The 18,261-nt window shown below is 35.1% G+C and overlaps 2 protein-coding genes across 5 annotated transcripts in view; one reads left to right on the forward strand and one right to left on the reverse strand.

Moving 5' to 3' along the window:
• Window positions 1-6,664: 6,664 nt before the first annotated feature.
• On the forward strand, window positions 6,665-8,076 carry LOC110020874 (probable inactive leucine-rich repeat receptor kinase XIAO). The gene has a single exon (XM_020719146.1). It carries the CDS (start codon window positions 6,808-6,810, stop codon window positions 7,990-7,992), a length of 1,185 nt encoding a protein of 394 aa, XP_020574805.1. The 5' UTR covers window positions 6,665-6,807; the 3' UTR covers window positions 7,993-8,076.
• A 2,559-nt stretch (window positions 8,077-10,635) lies between these two features.
• Window positions 10,636-18,261, reverse strand: part of LOC110020783 (U-box domain-containing protein 4) — a 17,218-nt gene continuing 9,592 nt past the window's right edge. The window contains exons 2-3 of one of the 4 annotated variants that reach the window (XR_002293563.1): window positions 11,145-12,507; window positions 10,636-11,057 (exon numbers count right to left, since the gene is read on the reverse strand). The gene's annotated coding sequence lies outside the window, so the exon portion shown is untranslated. Of the gene's footprint in view, window positions 11,058-11,144; window positions 12,508-15,957; window positions 16,156-18,261 lie in introns of those variants that run through there. The other 3 variants (XM_020719005.1, XM_020719003.1, XM_020719006.1) reach the window with 3 other exon arrangements.

The raw sequence follows: 18,261 nt of genomic DNA on the forward strand, positions 1-18,261 counted from the left end.
TATATATATATATATATATATATTATGCATGTGAATTTCGAGCACAAGACCATTTGGTACTAGAAGAAATATACAACTATTATGTTACATTCAGATCCATTTTTTTCTTTATTAGTCATGAATTTTACCTTAGAAGTATTTTATTTATATATTTATTTTTTTCAAAAAAAAAAGAATTATTCATAAAATATATATTTCAAATTAATGAACATTATTAAAAGTTCTAAACTACTATTTGAATTATAAGGATTTCGATAGACCTCTTCTCATCAATTATCTCTTGAGCAATTAGACAATTCCTTACAAAACGGATGATTGGGCTTTACAGGCCACTTTCTTAATGGGCCGGCGGGCCACACCCAGATTGTTCGGCATTCATGTTGTGCGGAAGGTTGTTAAATTGAAAATAATTGGGCTCAAATTGCCTTCAATTTAGACTTTCATTTAAGAGGCATTTACATATATACAACCTAAATCTTGTGTATTTACATTTCCAGCCAAATTTTATTTTTTTACCTTTATATCACTCATATATTCATATCACATTAGAAAATATCACCGTTTTAATTTATGAAAACCAAAATATTTCTTTTAATGCATAGATAAATAAAATGTTTCAACATGTGATCATAGGCATGCATCGAAGCATGCGATAAATGTTGATCGATGTCGCTTGAATTAATATGGTACATATTTGTTTGAATAGATTAGAGATTATATGTCTTAGGAGTTTGATGTTGCAAGAGACAGTTTGAACTCAATTGAATGAATATAAATACGAGTATTTTCACAGGCAGAGTTTGGGCCTGACTCAAAATTGACTTGACTCGAAGCTAATCCTAATACAAATGGGCTAGAAAGTATAAACCAAACCCGTTGTTTTTCGACCCTACTGACTTGAACTTGACCCGCATAATAAATTTAAAGCACATAATAAATTTTTTGGGGTCAAATTTTGATTAATTTCGTGTTAAGTTCAAATCAAATTAGGATTAATGGGTCAATTTTGAGTTGCAGGTTCAATATGAGATCAATTTGAACTTGCCCCGAAAGATTAAACACATTAGGATTTTGGGCTTGAACATAACTCAAAAATTAATGTGCCAAACTTGAACCTGAATTTTTTGCATAGGGTTCAAGTCGAGTTGACATATTGGGTTAACTTTCAACATATGATGACAGTCCTTTATGGATATGAAAGCCATTGCGACATCTTGGGTGTGAAAGATAAAAAACCAATTTACATATAATCATATGATAAGTCATTAACAATAACTCATACTAATTCATATAATAACTAATATTTACATGAGATAACAAAATTCATGTAAAAGTTAATAAGGGAAACTAGTTGTGTACCACTTAACTCCTATATATTTATTTATTTAATATCTATTTTTTATTTTTGTATGTTTATATCACCCATATTTTTTATATCACATAAAAAATACCACTATTTTAACTTTTAAATGTTCAAATACACATTTTCATTCATGCATAGTCTATGGTAAAAATTATCTTCTGTAGTATAGTATAAGAGGTTGAGATTATCCGGATAACATGTTGAACTCAGTCACCTGCCACTCTCCAGTTGGGAAAATGTTTGCATACATAAGATGTACGCAGCGCTGCGTACGTCAGGGGTTATTCAGGGGATACAAGGAGGTTATATCCGGGTTATACCCCCCTGTAACATCCGTGCAATTCACTTGTAACCTCAGTGTAACTTATTTGTACCCATGAAACTACAAAAACGCGAAACTCATTTGTAGGTTACAAGTAGTTTACAAAGAAGTTACATGGGGGTTACAGAGAGGTATAACCCTTATATAACTCTCATGTATCCCCTGAATAACCCATGGACGTACACATCGCTGCATACGTCTTATGTATGCAAAAATTTTCTCTCCAGTTGGGCCTCTCCAGTCGGCACTCTTCCAGTGGGCTCTCTCCAGTCGGCCCTCTCCAATGGACCCTCTCCAGTCGGCCCTCTCTAGTTGGCTCCTTCCAGTCGGCTTTCTCCACTATGCTATCTCAAGTCGGACGAGAAGATATGTGATCACAAAGTGCACAAATGATAAATATATTATCTTTGAAATAATTCTATTAGAAAAAAAAGAATACATCACTTTCTCCATTTTTTTTCTTTCTTCATTTGATATGATTCAAAGATAAATATGAGTTCAATACAAAGAAAAGGTAAAATATATGTAAGAGTTAAAAGTTTAGTTTTACACACGTAATAATTGGATGGTATGTATGTAAATCTTCCAAGTTAATATTTGCATAACATGTTGTCGTATCACATGAGATAATAGAGATAATATAAAGTGTGAAAACGAGAGAGAGAGAGAGAGAGAGAGAGATTCCTTTGCCGACAGAGCTCAGCTCACAACATTTATCTTATTGGAAAAGCTTTTAATGGCGCACCCTTCAACGGGTCTAATTATTGCCTGCGTTTTTCTGCGTACGTTCTTCGATCACAGGTAGTTCTGCGTGTGCTCTTCGATCATAAATAGTTCTGCATGTGCTCTCCGCACGCAGCTCTACGTGCGCTCTCCGCACACAATAATTTCTCCTTCAACGAATGCCTATTTATGTGAATCTTACACTTACATATCTCATGGTGCTCTCTTCACTCTTTCAGCTCACGCTCCAATAATCGGATATATATATATATAAATAAATATATATATATATATATATATATTATATATATATTAAAGAATTATTAGAGACTATTACACTAGTCTTAAGTCATCTCTAATATGTCTGACAATTTGAGTACTACCTCCTTAAGATCAACTGTGCTAGAGGGATTTGAACTCCCGACTTGAGGAGTTATACCGTGAATGTCAACCAACATGCCTGGATACGCCACACACACACACTTTTTTTTTCTACGCAAATTTGTTTTTGAAACCCCACAAAAATCCAGAATTTAACCTGTATTTGACCAAGGTTTTATTGCATTTGGACACCGGACGCAATACACTTTTTTTTAGAGAAGGATCCACTAAAAAAATTTATTCGTTTTAATTGGACCGCGGATGCTAATTTGTGTCTCGTGTCCGGACGCAATAAAAAGTTCATTTGACTAAATGCGGGCTCAAAATCTCTATTAATTTAGAAAAATAACTTTATTAAATATGTTTGGTTGGACCTATTTTCCATTATGGACTATAATTATGCAAATTGGGTTTAAAAAGTCAGCACGTCCGACTTTAGGTCTTTTGATGCAAAGAATTTAAATTCTATATTTAAAATTTTTCATTGTAAATTTGTTGAATTTGAATCTATCATATGAATCACTTTAAAGAAATAGAACTTAATGCAAGGAGAGAGAGAGAGAGAGAGAGAGAGAGAGAGAGAGAGAGAGAGAGAGAGAGAGAGAGAGGATGCGAGAGAGAATACACTTTTCTAAAGGTGACTGATTAGCCTTTTATTATAGAGATTATCCCTTGTTTAAAAGCATGGCAGCATGAAGTGACAAATTTTTTGGATGTCTCTTTTTTTTTGGGGGCGTTAAACGGTATTTTAGATGAAGAAAATAAAATAGTATTTGGTCTGGTTATTCTGTCATTTGGTTGACGAGGGTCTGAGTCCTCTAGATTGGACCTGTGCATTCGGTCAACTTTGTTATGTTAGGGCGGTCGATCGGCCTTGGTGGTCCTTTTGTCGTCTAGGCTCAGTTTGATCGTCTGAACTTCATTCGATTGGTTTTAGTCAGATTGTCGGCTGTTGAGCCTGGGACGGCAAATTCATGTTGTTGGGAGCGAGCTATGTTATGAGACAAAAGGTAAATCACCGTAACGAATAGTAGCTCGCCCCCTTTTGGCAAGAGATCCGCCTAGAGGGCTTGAGCCTTGATGAGTGTCCGATGATAAGAACTTAAGGTCTCCTGAAGAGTCTTGAGACTCTTGCAAGGCATCTGATGGTATCTGGGCGAGGTTTGGAGCTACTTCTCTCCTTGTTCGGATAGAATGTGATCCTTGGCTCGATCCGCCCATAGTCTTCTCTTGAGTTGCAGCTGGTCAACTGGACCAGATAGGTGTCATGCTGACCTGTTTAAGATATCTTTCGCTTGACCATCTGTCACTGTGTTTTTGTCCTCTTGCCCATTAAATTTCCTCCAAAATACTTGTTGAATATGCAAAAAGAAATTGGCCTCCCCGCCTAACTGATGAAAATGACGTGATATATTAAAGCCAGAACTTATACCTGTACATCTATATTTCAATTATATGTCAAATAAAATCTATTGTAAGCCCTTCAATTCAATGATAACGGCAATGAAAGCCCATGCTTACGAAAAACAGCAAAAGCATTTCATAACACAAAACATAATGCAATTATCTCCTTTTACTTATAGCGGCATGTAATTTTTTTTGAAAAATAACTTTTGATATTTGATTTGATCTTAATGAAAATATGGTAAATTTTTTAACTCGTAATATTTGTCTCATGAAATTTTAAAAAAATAAGTTCTTTCAAAATGGCTTCACTGATTTTCATTTTACAATATAGTTTTCAAGGAATCGAATCGAAAATGCACGTTGAATGGCGCCGCTCCTTAGTCATATTCTATTAAGAGTGACATTGGTATTGTTTTTTTTGTTCTGCTGGAGAAAATATTATCTCTGTCAGATGTATGGATGACAGTGTGAATTTGATTTGATGTGTGGACGAGTGCATGTGGCTTTGTCTTGTTAGTCCGATTGAAACCTCAAACCCAACTAGGAGACCCATCTTTGGACCCAACAGGCGAGTCCATCCTAAATACGGTATGGCGAGTCTATCTCAATCTTATTGAGAAGTCTGTCTCAAGCTTGGTTAGCGAGTCTCCCATGAACTCGATTGATTGAGTTCGTCTTCTTGCTCTGGTTATGGACGAGTTCATTCCTTGGATATATTCTATTATCAATAAGAAATTTGAGAAGCATCGTTATTCTATTTTATGGGAACTATTTGTTTAGCCTATAGAAATGAGTCATGCATGAGCTTTTCATAAAATACATACCATCACCAATAAGGTTGACATAACCAGTAAATATACAATTATGAAGCTATTGGTCTAACAATAATTTGATCAAAATAACATAACTAGCCTTTCATCATTCCCAACAATTATTGTGTGTTGAAACTGAATTTGAGATTTGGTTGAATATCTTCTAAACAAAACCCAGAACATGATGAGCTATCCTAATGTTTCTAACGATGACATTGTGATGCTCAAGCCAAAGAACGAATTCGAGCATAAGAGAAGAAAGAGTAAAAAGTTCTAGAGAATGTCAAATGGAGTAAAGATAACATCTTACGTATCTCATTAGGGAATGTACATGAGCTACAAGGAATGATATCATCACCAATATTTGTGACAAACCAAAATAATAATTGATTGAGAGCTTTTGGACCTATGGTCAATATGACTGAAAAATTGAGTCTCATCATCCTTCAAGTTTCATATTGAATCATAATGACACTAGTGATAATGGATGCATATAAATTTTATACTTATTCATCACAACAAGAAACGTCTCTTCATTCTTATCACCATTATAACAAAGCGAGATGTTTATAGTTCTTGTTGACTTAGTTGTCAGTTTTATATCTAGACTAATCTATGGGCGTTCATGTGTTAATATCCATAGTGGAGTTGCATAAATATGTGATATTCAAGATAGACTAATGCTATAATAAATAAATTTTAAAGCAAATTGCCTTATAAGTGAGAGCACAGTGCATACACTTCAAAGACGTCCAAGATAGAAAGATCTACATACTAAAAGGTCGCTTGCATCATTATTTTTTTTTTTAAAGATGATCGTAAAATTATTGCGCATGAAATAAGATTTTTGAAAATTAATATGAAAATAACAAATGTATATATATAGTTCAAAGCTCGAACAATAGCTTTTCCGCAACTACTACACTTTAATAGATCTAACAAATCTAAATGTAAAAAATAATTCTCATCACATAAATTTATAAAAGGTAGAAATTAAATGCAACACCTTCAAGATTATGAATCACAAGTTATTAAATAACTTAATATAGTTTATATTTAATGAATTTCATTGATATCCATGTGTAGTTCTAAAATGTCAGCTAAAATTTGTTGAGGTCCTATAGGTAAATTCATGATTAGTGTAGCTTGAACCTTTATTAGAAAATCTTCTCTATTTAATTAATTAATGAATAATGCTAACTACCCCCATCCATAGCTAAAAATTAAACCTTGATGAGCTGTTACTAAATGCCACACTTATAAACAATTATTAAACTTTCTCTCCCCTCCCTTTCTCTTTGAATTTTTTCTTAGGGCTGTGAGTCCAATATAATAACAACATTAATAAGAGTCTTTACATAAAAACCCTCAAAATCTTTAAATAAAAAGAATTGATCATCCAAACTCAAAATTTTACATTTAAACCCTCTAAAACCCGCCTAAACCTTTAATATAATTGATTGATCACTAACTATTTAAAAAAAAAAAAATAAGATTTTGGCAAGTTGAAATTTAAAATTTTAAGATTTAGTGGCCAAAATTTGATCTTTAGAGTTTTGACCACTAAATTTGTTTTAACAAAATTTAAAAAAACTAAAAAATTGCATTTTTAAACAACCTATGTAAATTTAAGAAAATTCTAAACGGATCTAAGACCCAAAAGATAATAGTAATAGTAATGAAATTTGTAGACCACATCACATCCATCGTCTTCCTGACGCCACCATTTCAATTCCCCGCAATAACTAGCCGCCCAAATTCAGAGGGAGTAGAGAGATATCAAAGAAAGCAGGGATTCGATGACTTACCTCTTGCTCCACTTCGCCGTGCTCCTCCTGCTCCATTTCTGCTCGCCGGCGGCCTCCATCACCTTCCCCTCCGACGCCGCAGCTCTAGCCGCACTCAAATCGGCTATCATCCCCTCCTCGATTCCTCCCTTCTCCTGCCTTTCTTCATGGAACTTCTCTGCTTTCTCAGACCCATGCCGAACTTCTCTGTGCGGCCTCTCCTGCTCCAGCGACGGTCGAATCACGGCAATCGCCCTCGATCCCGCCGGATACTCCGGCTATCTTCCCCCTGTCATATCCAATCTCTCCCACCTCCAAACACTAGACCTATCCAGCAATTTCTTCCACGGCTCAATCCCTTCTTCTTTCTCCTCCCTCTCCAAACTCCAATCCCTCATCCTCACCTCTAACTACTTCACAGGCACGATCCCTTTCTCTCTTCTATCAAATCTTTCGTACCTGCAAACGCTAGAACTCTCCCGCAACTCCTTCTCCGGCTACATCCCCGCCTCTGTTTCCACTCTCTCTGCTCTCGCTATCCTCGATTTCAGCTACAATCGCCTCATCGGCCCGATCCCTTCTTCTCTCCCACCAAATCTGGTAACCCTAGCTCTTAGAGGGAATTCTCTATCGGGATTTCTAAACCGATCGGCGTTCGCGCCACTGCGGATACTGGAAGTCGCCGATCTCGCCGGAAATCGACTCAGCGGGCATGTAGAGGGCTGGCTTCTGAAACTCCCTAAGATCCAGCAAGTGAATCTGGCGAACAACAGCTTCGAGAAATGGGAGGTGTGGCCGGTCGCCGTCGGCGATAATGGCGGACAGAATCTCGTTGCGGTGGACCTAGGGTTTAATCGGATCGGGGGACAACTGGCTCCGGAGCTAGCGGGGTATCCATCGCTGGTGGCGGTCACGGTGAGTTATAACCAGCTGAAGGGAGAAATACCGTGGCAATACCATGAAGAGAAGAAAGGCGCGGCGTTCCGGCGGCTATTTCTAGCCGGAAATTTTCTGGAAGGTAGGGTTCCGGAACAGTTTTTGGCGGGAGAAATGGAGGGGAGATTTGGGGATAATTGCTTGGAGGGATGTCCGCTGGTTTCGGAGATGTGCTCTCCGAGGCAGAAACCGGAGTTGGTTTGTAAGATGGCGTATTCCGGTGACGGACATCGGCGGCGAGTTGATATGATCAGGGTTTAGGGTCGCCGGCGTGAAGAGCAGGACGATGTATACTAGTTAAGAGGATTTATAACAGTACCCCTCAATTCCTATGTATTTACAAATATAGTACGTAAATTTCAATTTTTACGTACTACCATGAAAAAAATATATTTCATTGCTTTTTAAAGTTAAAAAGTATGATATTTTGGATGTGATATGAAAAATTTGGGGGTATAGGTAGAAAATAAAGTGTAAATGTTAGATATGTAAATACATAAGGATTGGGTGAAATGCATGTAAATGTCACACACACACACACATATACATAGGAAAGGCTTTATGGGGAAAAACATTGCGTACGGAAGATAGACATAGCGCTGCGTGCGATAGCCTGTAGTAGTGTGCCACGTATTTTATAGCAGTCCCACGACATTTAAATAATAAAAGAAATAGAAATTGTCGCGCGTGACCCGCCGACCCGGCCTGCGATGTAACGCTCTTGTAATTTCCTATGTAACTTCGATGTACCCTTCTTTTAAATCCTGTGGTCAGCCTGCATTAACGCTCTTGTAACCTCGCTGTACTCGACGTGTAGCTTTTCCCACTCAGACCGTGATACCGCGTTTATAACCTTACTGCACCTTCCATATAACCTCGTAGCCGTGGTACGAGTGGTATATCATTTGTGTAACTTCATTGTAATCTCGATGTAACAGAATATTAATCCCGTCACCGCAAAATAGTGGTTATAATCCTTTGTAACCCCCTAATTACGAATTGTAACATTTGTATAACCTCCAAAAATAGTGGTTTATAACCTTGGTAAAAGTTAGAAGCCAGACAATAACTTTTCATTTTCGAAAAACAGGCATTCGCGCTTGCTAGGATTATCTTCGTCGTCTTCCTTTTGAAGGTTAGAGCACTAGAGTTTGGATTGCTTCTGTGAAGGGACATTAAAATGAAAGAGGACATCGCCGAGATTACGAAGACGAATTTGGAAGAGGCCAATGTAGCTGATTTGGGAGAGGCTGAGAAACTCGAATGTGAAGAGGCACCGCAAATGGTCAAGAGTAGTCGTAAGGAGAAGGACTCAAAGAAGAAGAAGGAGATTGAATCTATGTATTTTTAGGTTTTGATTTCTAATCCGTAAAACTTGGTTTTGTTGTTATGTTTTATTTTTAAATTCACCCTTTTATCATCATTTGGATTTTAATTAGATCTTAAACTATTATGTTGTATTATTGTAGGTTTTTTAGCGCAAAATCAATGAACTGTAGGTGTCATCCATCTGCAGTACGAGAAGTCCTCGATAAGGTTCGAACATTAGTGGACGAGGAAACATGGAATAAATTGGAAACCATGAGTTTAGCTCAGTTTTTTGAACTCCTTCCGCACCCTCAAGATCATATTCTGACAATGCACATAATGACAATGCACATAATAAATTATGCACATAATAAATTATTGGAATATTGATCAAATGACATTCAACTTCGGAGGAAAAAAACTAAAATTTTATTCAGACGAAGTTGCACTCCTGATAAACATGTCAAATAGAGGGTTAACTGCATAGTGGAATAATGCCCCGCCAGCTAGTAACTATTCACCAAGGGAGTCTTCAAATAAACTTTTGCAAAGAAAAAAAAATCATCATTTTGAGCTAAAGTTCTTAAGGAATTATCTTGCTTTGCTTTCTTAATATTGCAGATCCATGTGCTAAAGTTAAAGATGCTTTGTCAATAATATATGTTCATGTAAATTCACTTTGTCCGGAATATAATTCTTAAAGAATGATCTTGGTTTTCTTTCTTAATATAACAGATCCAGGTACTCAAGTTAAAAATACTTATTTTAAGATGTTGATTTGAGATGCAAGTGTTGATTTGATCTTTGTGTTTTGAGATGCTGATTTGAGATGCAAAATCGTTATTTGATTTATTTTAAGTTGCAAGTGTTGTTTTGCGATGTTGCGATGTTGCTTTTAAAGATGCGAGATTCAGTATAATTTTTTGGTGGTACTCTTCCTTCACCTTGTTTTCGGTGGTGTTCTTCTTCATCATGTTTTGCAGTGCTGCTCATCTCCCACCTTAGACGGATTACTGTTAGTTGTTTCATTAGTTTTGGACATTCTTGTATGTAATTTTGGAGTCTTTTTTTGTGGGGATTTTGTACTGTGGGAGGTGGAACCTCTATGAGTGTGTTATTGTAGTTTGGCTCTTAGTTTCGGGGATCTACCTCCCCTCCTTATTAAATCCTGTATGATCCTTTCTGGGTTACTGTAATTTGGCATTTGTTGGATTTGTTGGATTGAGCATTTGAGTGTGTTATTGTAATTTGGCATTTGTTGGATTGAGCATTTGATTGATGTTGTAACAGCAATTGACACAAGCATTTACCTACATACCAACTAATTCAAACGCATTTAGATATCGAACAGCCAAATTTTATTGTTTTTTTTTTACCTTTATACCACCCAAATCTTTCACAGCACATGAAATATACCATCATTTTAGCTTAAAAAAAGCCAACTGCACATTTTTATGGGAAAAATTTGAATTAGAATATCTGAGCCAAAAATCTGATAACATCAATTTCTGCATATCTGAATTGCTGCATTAGAATTAGAATTGCTGCATTAGAATTAGATGAAATGGGACAAAAGGCAAATATGAAATGGGACAAAAGGCAAACATCAATTTCTGCAACACAGGATGTATGCATTACAAAGTTTACAAATGGGACACATGAATTTCTGAATTTCTGCAACACAGGACAAAAGACAAAAATCTGAATTTCTGCAACACAGGATATATGCATTGCAAAGTTTATAAATATGAAACACAGGAGATATGCCAAAATCTGAATTACAGGATTACAAATCTGAATTTCTGCATTAGAGCCAAAAATGTGAATTGCATGATTACAAATCTGAATTTCTGCAAAACAGAAGTTCTGAATTGGAGCCAAAATCTGAATTTATGCATTACAAGTCTGAATTTCAGCATCTTTTACAGATATTCTGGCCATTGAGGCATTGTTGTATTATTCAGGGAGTCCGTCATCATGGCGGTGTAGGAATGATTGTTCTGTGAAGCAAAAGAATTCTGCAGTGTATATCAATGTATTAGTGACAACATGAAATCTTCATATTACAGCATAAACAATTAAAAAAATTAGCATTAAATTTGTACCTGTGTTAGAAAATCAGGTATTGAGGATATGGGTGGATGACATTGTGGTGATTCGAGGGCTTTGATTGTAGAAACACTTTGTTGCTTTCCTATATATAAAGTGGTTATAGGTGAACTTATTGGTTGATTCACTCCTCTGTGTAGATAAAATTCTCATTCCAAATACATCTTTATTAAAAGATGTAGATCACTTATGTCTAATTTTGTACTTATCATCTAGTCACACATTGTCCTGCAGATTACACGTCTCAATCATCACCTCCCATGGACCATCAAATTCCTATTCGGACTCGCATTTGCTCAAGCATTTATAAAAAAGATCACTGACTATCTTATTCACCACCCCGCAATGAAACTTTGTAGGCAGTTTCTTGTATGTGTGTCATTGACATAATCTATGTCGTGTATTTGGCAAAATCTCTGCTATTGCTTTGGTCATAGTCTGATCCTGATCAGTGTAGATTGTTATTGAATGATTATCACTCATGATATGGATGAAAGTTTTAAAAAATCATTTAAACTATCCCGCTGTCTCCTCTGACAAGAATCCGACTCCAAATATAACATTCTGTCAATTGTGATTAACATCAACAATAGGAGCACAACATAAGTTATATTTATTTAACTTATAGCTCGTATAAAAAATAATCACATCTCCAAAACAGTCATAATCAAGTCTCGATGTCCCGTCGCTAAAAAAAAAACTCATCAGGCTGCTGCTCACATCAGTTTCAAAATCTCATTCAAACATGTTATCCTCAACACGTCACTCTGCAAACAACTGCAATAAAATATTGACATCACTATTTTCAATTCTAAATCTCTTTTCTCTTTGAATGAAATTGAAAGCATCTGTCTTTGTACATTCTAGGTTCTCTACACCCTAACCTCTTGAGCTAGAAAGTTAAACGCGTCTTTTGGTCTTATCCCCGACTGTGTCATGGATCTAAGCACATTTGCATTTACTTCACTTATCTTTCTGTTGGAACGCAACAAGTGTTTGTCAACAGAGTTCGCTAATGAGTGGTTATGCGATTCAATTATATTTAACTTTCCAATTGACTTCCTCATCAACTCTGTATTGAATCATTGCACGGCAACTAATTCTTGTTTCTACTCTTCTATATTTAACAGTTTCTGTAATCTTGAGCTCTTTCTTGAAACCTGATTTTCCACATACGAAGTCCTTCGTCTTGATATTTCTGGAGTTAGGCCAAAACGTAGCGTACTCCTTACGAATACTGAATCCAATATGATGAGCATAAGCAGAATATACTCCATAAGCATCTTTCTCATTGTGGACCATCGTTTGGAGTAATATGTTTGTTGCTTGCTCGGTAAAACTAGCTTTGCTCTCATCAAACTGCACACAAGAGAATAAAATGTTAGGCTCAATAGACAGCTCAAAAAACAACCCTAAACTTGATAATGACAACTAAAAAAAAAATAAACCTAAAACCATACACCTCTACAAACATGCGCCTCAAAAAAGTCATTTAATTCACTGTTTCTATTAAACCTAACACCATTCAACTCTACAAACATAACTCAACATACATACACCTTCAAAAATACGGATACATCCTAAAAATAAGAAAACCCTAACAACAAATAACATTAAAGAAAACCCTAACTAAATATAATAATAAAACATCTCCAAACAAACCTCCATTTTAAGTTCCACTTCTTCTTTCCTGACAGAATAACTCTCATCTTGTCTTTCTGCGTCATACAAAAAATGACAGTCTCTGTACTCGTACTCCATCTTCAAGTTCAACAGGTCCAGCTACTGGAAGTTGCCGTTGCAGAAGAAAATGACCAGAGAACAATAAAACAGTAAACCTTGCTGCTTAAATAGCATGATTCGCGCGCTCCAATTTTAAATCATGTACATTGTATTTACGCTCAGGGTACACGCGCGGTTTCAATTGAACGAACTTAATCGTTCGTTACAAGGCAGTTACACGAAGGGTATAATCTCTAATCTATGAGGGTTACAAGCGCGGTTCCGCTATACCGGCTTCATATTCTGTTATACCGCGGTTATAATCGAGTTACAGGAATGGTATAACTCTCCTTCCGCGGCGACGATGTTATACGGAAGTTAAAGTTACGTTATAAAGCGCGGTATAGCGGGAAGGGTACACCTAGAGTACATAGAAGGTTACAAGCGCGTTACATAGGAGATTATGGCGAAAGGTACTGAAAGGGTACATAAGAGGTTACAGGCGTGTTACATCACGGGCTGGGTCGACGGGTCACACGCGGTTATTTAAATGTTGTGGGACCGCCGCAAAATAAGTGGCATACTCCTAGTGGCTATCGCACGACGTACGCAAATTTTTTTCGCTTTATGGAGAATCTTTCAACCTGACATTTTATTTATTTATTGTTGTTTTTATATATTAAAATTAATAAGTCAAAACAGTTTATTATGTTTATTATCATAATCATTTTAATTTATTGCTATACAATCCATTTATATTAGTATAATTTATATAAAACTATTACATTAATTATATGTACATACCAGCTTAGGTATGTATGAAAAATATATTTCATTTTTTTTTAAGTAAATAGTGTGATATTTTTGATGTGATATGATCATATGAATGGATTGAGTGGTAAAAGTTAAAAAAAAAAAGTTTAAATATTAGATATGTAAATTTTTTTATTTTTAAAGAATCTCGTAGAAAATTTTATTCCAATAAAAAAAGGGTTACATGGTTTGTGACCGACAGTTTCACTACATACCAACCACCCAACTCAAGCAAAGAAATACAACTTAAGAAACTGTCAGTCACTAAGTACAAGTCACGCAAAAAAATCTAAAAAATACTATCACACGAATATAAGGAGTTTCTAAATAATCACCATGAATAAGAATAAAAAGCTCATAAGGTATTCGAACCGAAAATATGAAGTCTTGTTTCTCTAATCCACGCTTAGCAGCCCAATTTGCTCATTGGTTTCTTTCTCAATATGTATATAGCTAATTAACCTGCACAATCTTAAGGAGCAAATATTTTTTTCATTTGAATAATAAGACTCCAATGATACGTTTTCTTCTTAGTACAATAGTTCCAAAGTTTCAAAGAATCCTTCTTAATATCAATCAAATGCCAACCGCAAATAACAACTAAAGTTAATGCAATTATAACGGTTTTAGCTTCAGAACAAATAGGAGATACAACAATAGTAGGAGCAGAAAACCAGAAAATACATTTTCCTTCAAAATTTGGACACACTCCAATTCCAGCAAAAAAATCATTCTAACTTCCATCAATATTACTTTTAAGAAAGTCACGCAAAGGTTTATTCCAGCGAATTAAATTAGTAATAAGCTTACAATAAGAAGGAATATCTATATTACATCTAGCAAAGATGTTTCGTAATTTCAAACCCAAATGTTTTTTAAAAATACCAAAACGAAGTATATTATAAATAAAATTAGTAATGAAGATAAAGCAAGAATGAGTAGTAATGAAATTGTAATTATGTTTAGATTTATTCCTAACAAATCAAAGGTACCAATAAACAATAATAGGAATAGAGGTAAAAAAAAAATAATCTCATCAACATATCTCCAAAAGTTAAAAAACCATTGATGAAAAAATGAGTGACATCATTTATCGACATATCACAAAAAGTGAAAACAGTATTCCAAACCTCCTTAGCATAGGTGCAAGAAATAAAAATATGCTCCAAATTATCTTCATCATGTTTACAAAGAAAACATCGAGAAAGAAGACGTAAACCTTTTAATTTAAGAATATCATTAGTAGGTAAGATATGATGAAAAAGCCTCCAAATGAAAAATTACTGAGAAGACTTAATAAAAGAAGGCCCAAGATAAAACAAAACCATTGGAATAAGGTAAGGATCTAACAAAAGTTTTAGAAATAGAAACTCCATAATTACCTTTAATATTGATATTGCCAACATCATTTGTAATAGGAATTTTTTCGATAAGAATTGTTTGATCCTTCAAAACTAAACTACAAAGTTCAAAAAATTCGCAATGACCATTATTCCAACAGTTATTAATAGAAAAATTAATATCGCAAGGACACGAATTCGAATTAGCCCAAAGGATCATCTCCTATCCACCAATCATACCAAAAACTACAATTTCTTTCACCAACATCCCAACAAATAAAATCTTCAGTAATACGAGCAACTTTAAGTATTTCTTTCCAAATAAAAGAATAATTAGAATTAGAAATAATAGAAAGGGGATGAGAGTTACCACAGTATTTAATCCTCAATAAATTGGACCAAATAGAATTACCTTTACGAAAATGAAACCAAAGCTTCATGTAGCTGATATGCATAGAATCTGTAATGCTTCTAAATCCCAAACCTCCATTATGAATTTGTTTGCACATTTTCTTCCAACTCATCCAATGAGTTTAGAATCTTTACCGGCCCAAAGAAATTTATTAAAACAACTCTCAATTTTCTTAATTAAACAATTAGGAATTTTCATGAAATGCCCCATAGATTAGGTGGTATGTATGTAAATGCCCCATATATATATATATATATAATCCTCAAAACTTTAACATCACAATAAAAATATCATAATTATTAATTTTTAATGTGAAATATAAATTTTCATTTATAAATTTATGACATCAAAATGATATGTGTAAATATCAAAATTTTAGCTATTAGATATGTAAATACTAAAGTGATATGTGCAAACATCATTATTTAATTTCTCATACTAGCAAGAGATGAAATTACAAAAATAGGTTCTTCCAATAGACAGGACAGAATGCACAGCAGCTCCCTGCAAGCTTTGACCAAGCGTCTCAACTTCTTTGTGGTGTCATGGTGTGCATGAGGAGAAAAAAAAAAAATAACTCTCATTTGGATCAGCACCTTCGCCGAACTTTTTTTCACCGCAACGTCGGCTTCGGCCAGATTCTGAATGCGATGACGCAGCGACTTTCAGACCTATGTTCCGCATTCTCTCGTCTGTAACTGCAATTTTCTTGCTTCTACCCTGCTCATTTGTCGCCATATTCAAAGAACCATCTTGTTTTACCGAAGATACTTTCAAATGGAATTTTTTAGGCCGTTGCTTTTAAACAATTTTTTCTGAAAGATAAAGCTTCGTCAGACGAGCCCTTAGCAGTTCTCCATTGCATTCGAACTATAATTATAATTGGGTCCCATTCTCCACATGGCGGGGAGCTCGAAGCTTGAACTTTGACGTGAAATTTAGAGAACATGCATATCAAAAGAACTATAAAGATACACTCGACATTCGATGTTGACGATCACTATCAGAAATTGTCATCGAGTAATCATTGTCGCTTAATCACTATCGTTCAATCAATTGTTGCACAGCTATAATCTCTCAAACAACAACCCCAGCTACTAGCATATGACGACTTTATAGTCCAAAGTTGTCGACAACACATGCTATAGCCTATAAGACTAATATGTGTTGTTAACACCATCATCTATAAGACAGAGGTATCCTACTGACACCAATACTGACTCCCACAAACTTCGTTGCCTATCATTGCCACAACTTCAATGAACTTCATCCTTAATAAGATTGATGTATGCCTTCGAGATCAAATCAAATATTTGACATAAACACTGATTTAAACCGAAATTCCTCTTAAGTCTCCTCTCCTGGCTAAACAAACAACAATCAATCTCTCGAAAACGGCTTAAAGATCCTCCAATTCCAACATTGAATCCATCGTCCGAGTTCATATATATTGCAATGTATCAACGCCTTCCCTAATTTCCAGTGAATGACATTATTTACAACTTATGACACACTAGTTGAGTTCTTTTAATAGGGTTATGCCTGCAGTTTTTTTAGTTTTCAAAATTTTCATGTAAAAACTAGTGTTTCTCATCATCTTTTTTTATCTGTGTACTAAATCTTAGTACAATACTAAAATGTTAAACTCTCTATCATCACGAGTTTCCAAACACACAATCACGTATAAAACCTTTCACTCCTTAGTAATACTTTGTATATCAGTAATATTTTGGACAGTATTTAAAGAGTTTGGGACTAAATCGAACAATTTCATAGGGTAGGAGATTAAAATGGCCTCTCACAGATACTAGAGGGATCATTTTGTATCCTTTTCTAAGATAAAATATGAAGATACTTAAAAAAGCTGCAAGAATCGATAAAACTAAAGTTGCTGTTAAAAATATAGATTTGAGCATAAACATAATAGTAGAAAACAGATATGTAATCTTGCCACTAATATAGTTCTTGCCTATCCAACACCTAAAAGGTTTTGTCGGAATAAAAGTTGACAAAACTTTTTAGGGGCGTTTACATACATAGGACACAATTCTCACGAATTTACCTATCTAACACCGAAACATTCATATTTACATACATGCTTCTTCAATCTTCAAAATCACTATCATTTTAAAAGTGAAATACACGTTTTCATGCATAGGTTTATGGCACTGAGTTGTTCCACGTGTAAATATCAAATATTGGGCGTTAGGTATGTAAATACATAAGAATTGTAAGTTATGTATGTAAATTTCCCAACTTTTTAAGCCTCAGCAGACTTATATGTCATCTAAGGCCACTCATCGTCTCCATATTCAATAAATAGGATTCTGAACTTCATAACGTCTCTCCTGTACCCTCCCACACATCCTCAGGCAGCCTAACATTCAACTTCAACTTCCACTGGTTCATTTCTCTCCTGACTGGATGCATTGTAGTTTTATATACATGATAAATAAGTTTTTGAAAACCTACAGAAAAAATCAATAACACATTTGCTTTTTGCACGCCCTCTGCTACATTAACAACGGTCAAATGATCCCAATATTTTGACCTGTTTTATATTTACTTTGCATTACGTTTACTACACCCAATTTCACCAGTAGTCCAGAATGCTCAACCTCACTTGCAGCAGGATTGAACATTTAGTGGCATTCAAGTATTTTTCATGGAGAAAAGATAAAATAGAGCATCAGTTGGACGGTTGTAGTCTACATTTAGCCCCAAAAAAGTCGAAATACGAATATTAAATAAATATAGGATTGTGATATTAGGATTTAGGGTAATGCAATTATGTTAGCCAATAGTAACCCATATCAGGTAGGGAAA

The sequence above is a fragment of the Phalaenopsis equestris genome, unplaced genomic scaffold, assembly GCF_001263595.1.
Source record: "Phalaenopsis equestris unplaced genomic scaffold, ASM126359v1 Scaffold000107, whole genome shotgun sequence".
NCBI lineage: Eukaryota > Viridiplantae > Streptophyta > Magnoliopsida > Asparagales > Orchidaceae > Phalaenopsis > Phalaenopsis equestris.

Bases quoted from the DNA above. Each gene is read 5' to 3' on its own strand.
- LOC110020874 (XM_020719146.1), top strand. From the start codon at position 6,808: ATGACTTACCTCTTGCTCCACTTCGCCGTGCTCCTCCTGCTCCATTTC.